Consider the following 6,609-nt stretch of genomic DNA (forward strand, 5'->3'; position numbering starts at 1 on the left):
CTAAGCTAATAGGAAGATCCACCCTCAGAGGCTGAGGGATCCAGTGGGATTCCAAACAGCTTTGCGGGGTTTTCCAGCTTGATAGGACTGGCGCCCCCGTCGAAGCCCTGGCCGACCTCTGGTTTGGGCACAGAAACAGCTTTGGTCACCCTTTATGATGACCTCTGTTGAGAGAGAGAGAGAGAGAGAGAGAGAGAGAGAGAGAGAGAGAGACAGACAAGGGACACATGTCCCTGTTAATTCCTCTCAGCCTCTCAGTGGCTTTCAATACCATCGACCATGGAATCCTTCGGGAGCGGCTGTCTGAACTAGGAGTGGGTGGCACTGCTTTGCGGTGGTTCCAGTCCTACTTGGATGGTCATTCCCAGAGGGAATGCTTTTCAGCCTTGTTGAACCTTCAGTGTGAGGTTCTGCAGGGCTCAATCCTATCCCTATGTCTACATGAAACCACTGGGTAGGGTTATCTGGAGGTTTGGAGTACATTGTCAGCAGTATGCATCTGCTGGTGAGGCAGTGGAAGTGCTGGACCAGGGTCTTGCCTCAGTAATGGACTGGATGAGAGCCAACAAACTGAAACTCAATCCACATAAGACTGAGGCACTGTTAGTGGGTGGTGGTTCCCTAGACCAGATGGGTGGGAGGTCGCCTGCTCTTGATGGGGTTACACTTCCTTTGAAGGAAGCAGGTTCGCAGCTTGCAGGTCCTCCTGGATCCTTTGCTTTTGCTCAAGGCTCAGGTGGCCTCAGTGGCCCAGAGTGCCTTCCATCAGCTACGCCCCTATCTGGACAGGGACAGCCTAACTACTGTTGTCTACGTTCTGGTAACCTCAAGGTTAGATTGCTGCAATGTGTTATATGTAGGGCTGCCTCTGAAGACAGTTTGGAAACTTCAGCTAGTGCAGAATTCAGGGTCCAGGTTGCTCACTGGAGCAAGACGTTTGAGCATCTTACATTGATCCTGGTCCAACTGCACTGGCTACCAATTAGTTTCCAGGCCCAATTCAAAGTGCTGGCTTTGACCTATAAAGCCTTAAATGGCTCAGGACCGCGATACCTCAAGGACCGCCTCTTTCCATATGAACCTACCCAGACCCTTAGATCATATTCTGAGGGGCACTTCTTGTGTGCCTCCTCCTCGAGAGGTCCAGAGGGTGGCAACACGAGAACGGGCCTTCTCTGCACTGGCTCCCTGTCTGAATGTTCCTTTTTAACCAGGCCTTCAGTTGATTTGATTGACATCCTATGCCCTTTTAAAATGTGGGTTTTGGGGGGGGGAGGGGGTATTGGGTTGTTGTTTTTATTTTGATTATTATATATTTTGTGGTTTCATATTCTGATTTTGTTCTGTGAACCGCCCTGAGACCTCCAGTTATAGGGCAGTATATTAAATAAGTAAGTAAGTAAATTTGCTGGCTGAGTACAGGTGATTGACCCTTAATTTCACACTGCTTCAGACGCATTGTAAGGTCTCCTTTTCTGTTAAGGTTATCCTTAAACACCCCTGTTCCTTCCATCTTTTGTCCCTGCTCCTATTTTTTCCATTATTGGCTACTAGTTACCTAAACTATGAAAATACAGTGACATCAGAATGTTATACTATATGTTAAAAGCACCACAGAAGGCCAAAATCATGCACAAATTTTAGAGGATGAATGTTCTTTAGTTTGCAGAAGTGAACCTGACTTCGACATCTTTGATTATTCCACCCCCTTCAATTCTTCCCCCCTTTTGTACCTCCATTTTACAGATGAAATAGAGTCACTTCCACTTGCTAACACTCCAGAGGTATTTGGCCTACACCCAAATGCTGAAATTGGATACTATACACAGGCAGCTCGGGACATGTGGTCACATCTTTTGGAGCTGCAGCCTCAAACAGGTATGACTCTTGCCCAGTTAGAACTATGTAGTGATGAAAGAAACAAAAGATTTAGAACTAGACCTCAACTCTATTGAGGACATCAGTGAAATGGAGAGGAGGGACCCGAGTCAGTGATGAGCACCTGCTTTGTATGAAGATCGTCCCAAGTCCAATCCAGCTAAAAGGATCAAGTAACAATGGATGGGAAAGGGGGAGACCACAGAGAGCTGCTCCCAGTCACAATCCTGGGCTAGGTGGAAGAATAATCTTCCATTCATTAAACTATAGCTATCCGTGTTTTCTGACAGAATTTAACTTGGAATGCCTGCTACTAAAGAACCATTCACAAAATCATCTACCCATATTTTGCAGATGCTTGTTATATACAGTGGTACCTCTGGTTACATACTTAATTTGTTCCGGAGGTCCGTTCTTAACCTGAAACTGTTCTTAACCTGAAACACCACTTTAGCTAATGGGGGCCTCCTGCTGCTGCCGCGCTGCTGGAGCACGATTTGTGTTCTCATCCCGAAGCAAAGTTCTTAACTTTGTACTATTTCTGGGTACTCTTTGTACTATTTCTGAGGTACTATTTCTGGGTTAGCGGAGTCTGTAACCTGAAGCGTATGTAACCCGAGGTACCACTGTATAGCTCAATAACATTACCATTCATCCACAAGGACACACCCATTCTTCTGCAATTTCCAAAATGTGTTTACAGAGGAGATTCTAATCCAGTGGAAAACTGTTTGGATCAGTCAAAACACAGGAGTCAGGTTCACTACAAATGTCAGATGATTTTAGATCTGTTTAGACCTATTTTTCTGTCATGGCTCCCCAGCCCACAACCTGGAGTTCTAGGAAATGTAGATTTGTGAGATGACAGCCTGTTTACATGGACACTAAAATTATTAAAGGAAGTTGTAGGGTGATTCATCAGTTAGCTGTATTTGTGAGCATCTAGAGGTGAATAAAATTGGGCACTAAGAAACTGTTTATTAATAAAAGCCTGATAGTCTATAACTGTGCCAATAGTGCCATAGTCCTTATGCAGACTGGTGGCCAGTGTAGATAATTCTAATAACTCTCAACTTAATAATTTTTAGGTGAATCTGCTACAGGGATAAGTCGAGATGAATATATTGGCCAGGTTGCTAAGGACATAGAAAACAAAATGCCCCAGATCTTTGACATTGATCAGATAAGAAAGGGTTTCGGACTGGAAATTTCACCAACGACAGTGGTGCTGCTACAGGAACTGGAGCGCTTTAATAAGCTCATAACTCGCATGACAAGGTCATTGGCGGAACTGCAAAGAGTAAGTAAAGCTGTTTAGATTTTTTTTTTTAATTGTCCCCACTCCTTGGATAGAGATATGTAACCAGGATTCTCTGGCAATTCTCTCACCAGGCCTTGGCTGGGGAGGTTGGAATGAGCAATGAATTGGATGAGGTGGCCCGTGCTCTCTTTAACGGGCAAATCCCAAGCATATGGAGAAAGCTGGCCCCAGATACCCTGAAGACACTTGGCAACTGGATGATTTATTTTAAGAACAGGTTTCTCCAGTACACATCGTGGGTAAGTGAAAGTTCAAAATGTCCTTTAATTGGGGGGGTGGGTGGAGATTATAGCTCAGTGGCAGAGCCAATGCTTTGCTTGCAGACCACCCCAGCTTCTGTCCCTGGCATTTCCAGATGGATCAGGCAGCAGCCAATAGGAAAGATCCTTCTCTGCTCGAGACCCTGGGCAGATGCTCCCAGTCACAGGAGACCAAGTCTGATCTGGTGTGCAAGGCAGCTTTTGGTAATCCCCTTGTGCATTATTTCCAGTCTGTGTGGGACACTAAGGCCACAATCCAGCCCCAGGCTAGATGCCCTTAAAGCCACTGAACTCAGGAGCTCCGTTGGACTGTAGCCATGGTAATTCAACTTGGGAAAGATTCAGTTAATATACATTTCTGCTTTCAGATTGAGGAGGGCGAACCAAGCGTCATGTGGTTGTCGGGACTGCATATCCCCGAGTCGTACCTCACTGCACTTGTTCAAGCAACCTGCAGGAAGAACGGCTGGCCTCTGGACCGCTCCACCTTGTATACTCAAGTGACCAAGTACAGGACTGCCGATGAAGTCACAGAGCGTCCTGGACAGGGTAGGGCTTTCCCCAGAGCTGTCTTGTTTGGAACTTGGAAATGGACTGTTGGTATATTACTAAGCTGAGTGTGCAGGTTAAGGATTGCTTGCTGCCTTTCATGGTTCTTTGTTCAAAGGGAGAAACTGACACACCTCTTCTCCATAGAAGTCTTGTAACAAAAGTTCCCTAATAGATAAACACCTAGGGCTTTATTGGATCATCTATTTGAAGTCTCAAAACATGGAGCATTGAACAGTCTTTCTGGTCGTCCCCAGGATGCTTTGTTTCTGGCCTGTACCTGGAAGGAGCTGACTGGGACCTTGAAAATAGCTGCCTCATCAAGAGTAAGCCCAAAGTGCTGGTGGTTGATTTACCTATTCTGAAGATAATCCCCATCGAGGCTCATCGTCTCAAGCTACAGGTACAAGCTGCCAAGAGCAGCTCTTAAAGCTTTATTTAAACTGCAAACTACTTGGGATGAGCTGGTTCAGAGAAGCTTCCCTCCTACACAGACTTCGTCTTTTGTTTCCATACTAATGCTGGCTGCCACACCATTTTAGACAGGATTCAAAGGGCAGATTTTGCAGCGCTTTCCCTCTCTCAACCTCACCCTGTTAGGAAATTCAATTAACTGGAATATGGCCGTCCTTGCATTGCAGTCTGCATTTCAACATTGCTAAGTGTACTAGGAAAATTAAAGACAAGCTTCTATTATATTCCCCCACCTCAAATTCCCTTGTAAATAATAATAATAATAATAATAATAATAATAATAATAATAATAATTTATTTATGCCCTGCCCATCTGTCTAGGTTTCCCCAGCCACTCTGGGCAGCTTCCAGCAAAAATAAAAACATCAAACATTAAAAACCTCCTGATACAGGGCTGCCTTCAGATGTCTTCTAGAAGTTGTATAGTTCTTAATCTCCTTGACATCTGAAGGGAGGGCATTCCACAGGGAGAGCGCCACCGCCGAAAAGGCCCTTTCATTTTCCCCTACCTTGTAATTATGAAAGCAGTCACTCAGTGCCCTCCCATATACTTAGTGTACTGCTCTGCAGAGCACAGAATCAGTTTTGCCTAGTGATCAGCAATCTTTCTCATATGCCTTCAGCAACCAGAGCAAATACAATGTGTGTATGTGTGTATAGTAACACTTTGACTTTGTTTCTCTCTAGAACACCTTCCGGACTCCAGTGTACACAACATCTATGCGGAGGAACGCGATGGGCGTTGGCTTGGTCTTTGAAGCTGATCTTTATACCACAAGACATATTTCTCACTGGGTACTTCAAGGAGTTTGCCTCACATTGAATGCTGATTAGTGGCCAGATGCAAAGGCTACACATTCTGTTGATGAGAGAAGATACAGAAAAACACTGGAATCTCCTTGCTTCCAGCTGCTGAAGATATGTACTGTAGATTTGTTTAAAACTAATTTTTGAGTAGGATTCCTTACATTTTATATATTGCAACTTGTTTGAAAATAAACCTTTCTTTGGTGTTTGTGGTTAGCCAGCAGGTGTAAATACTTTGATTTCATTGTTTGTTCTTCAGCCATCCTTCCTCAGATTCAGTGCTGTTTAAGACCCCCCAGTCAAACCACACAAGAATTACTATTTAATTGGTTTGCATTATTGTAAGAAAGGTTAAGCCCATTTTTTTTGTCAAAAGTATATGCTTCCTTTAACATTCTCCACGAAGAGCTTTAATGTTTACTAAAAAGAAAAATCCCAACATGAAAAGGAATATCAAAAGCAAACATATGGGTCAAATTCTTCCAGAAAAGCAACACAAATATAGTGTAGGAAAAGGGGGCTGGCAGATATTACAGGGCACTTTGATAAAGGGTTGGTAGTTAGGAACATAGACTAAGGGGCTGCTGCAGTTGCAGAGCTGTGAGATGCATGTGCAGCTTTCTCTAGAAATGAAGCCCTCTAGATGCATGGGCACAGTAGGAATCTATTGGGTGAGAGTAGACAGTGGCACATGCACGAGTTCCGATTGCAAATACAGTGGTACCTCGGGTCACATATGCTTCAGGTTACAGACTCCGCTAACCCAGAAATATTACCTCGGGTTAAGAACTTTGCTTCAGGATGGGAACAAAAATTGTGCCGCAGCAGCAGCGGGAGTCCCCATTAGCTAAAGTGGTGCTTCAGGTTAAGAACAGTTTCAGGTTAAGAATGGACCTCCAGAACGAATTAAGTACGTAACGAGAGGTACCACTGTACTTCTTTTCAGATTTTTCTAGGGGTGTGTGCAAAATATCAATCTGAAACAGAGTTTAAGAAATAGATTTTGGAAGAAGAGAAGAAATTGGTCATTTCAAAAATTTCCCTGTTTTTGAAACTAGCTCCATTTAGCAGTATTGCTATGCTGTCCTAAGATGAAGTAATAAGCACTTTTCAGTAGGTTAGCATAAGGCAGGGATGGGGAACTTGTAGCTCTTTAGATGGTGCTGGACTATAACTCCCATCATCCTCCACCACTGGTTATGTTGGCTGAAGCCAATGGGAAGCTGTTGTCCATAGCATCTGGAGGGTCACAGGATCACCATTCGTACCGTAAGGGCTGGATTTCCAGTTAAAGGCACATTTTAAATGAGGAACATTTTG

The 6,609-nt window shown here is 44.2% G+C and overlaps 1 protein-coding gene across 2 annotated transcripts in view; it reads left to right on the plus strand.

The window, feature by feature from the left end:
* The window catches only part of DNAH10 (dynein axonemal heavy chain 10), a 118,746-nt gene extending 113,241 nt beyond the window's left edge, over positions 1 to 5,505 (plus strand). For both annotated transcript variants that reach the window (XM_079957700.1, XM_079957701.1), the window contains 6 exons: positions 1,747 to 1,878; positions 2,967 to 3,178; positions 3,271 to 3,438; positions 3,828 to 4,008; positions 4,266 to 4,411; positions 5,170 to 5,505. In XM_079957700.1, the coding sequence (XP_079813826.1) occupies positions 1,747 to 1,878; positions 2,967 to 3,178; positions 3,271 to 3,438; positions 3,828 to 4,008; positions 4,266 to 4,411; positions 5,170 to 5,316 (986 nt within the window). In that variant the 3' untranslated portion in view covers positions 5,317 to 5,505. The remainder of the gene's footprint in view (positions 1 to 1,746; positions 1,879 to 2,966; positions 3,179 to 3,270; positions 3,439 to 3,827; positions 4,009 to 4,265; positions 4,412 to 5,169) is intronic.
* The last annotated feature ends 1,104 nt before the right edge of the window (positions 5,506 to 6,609 follow it).

This window comes from Podarcis cretensis (assembly GCF_951804945.1).
Source record: "Podarcis cretensis genome assembly, chromosome: 16".
In the NCBI taxonomy this organism is placed as follows: Eukaryota; Metazoa; Chordata; class Lepidosauria; order Squamata; family Lacertidae; genus Podarcis; species Podarcis cretensis.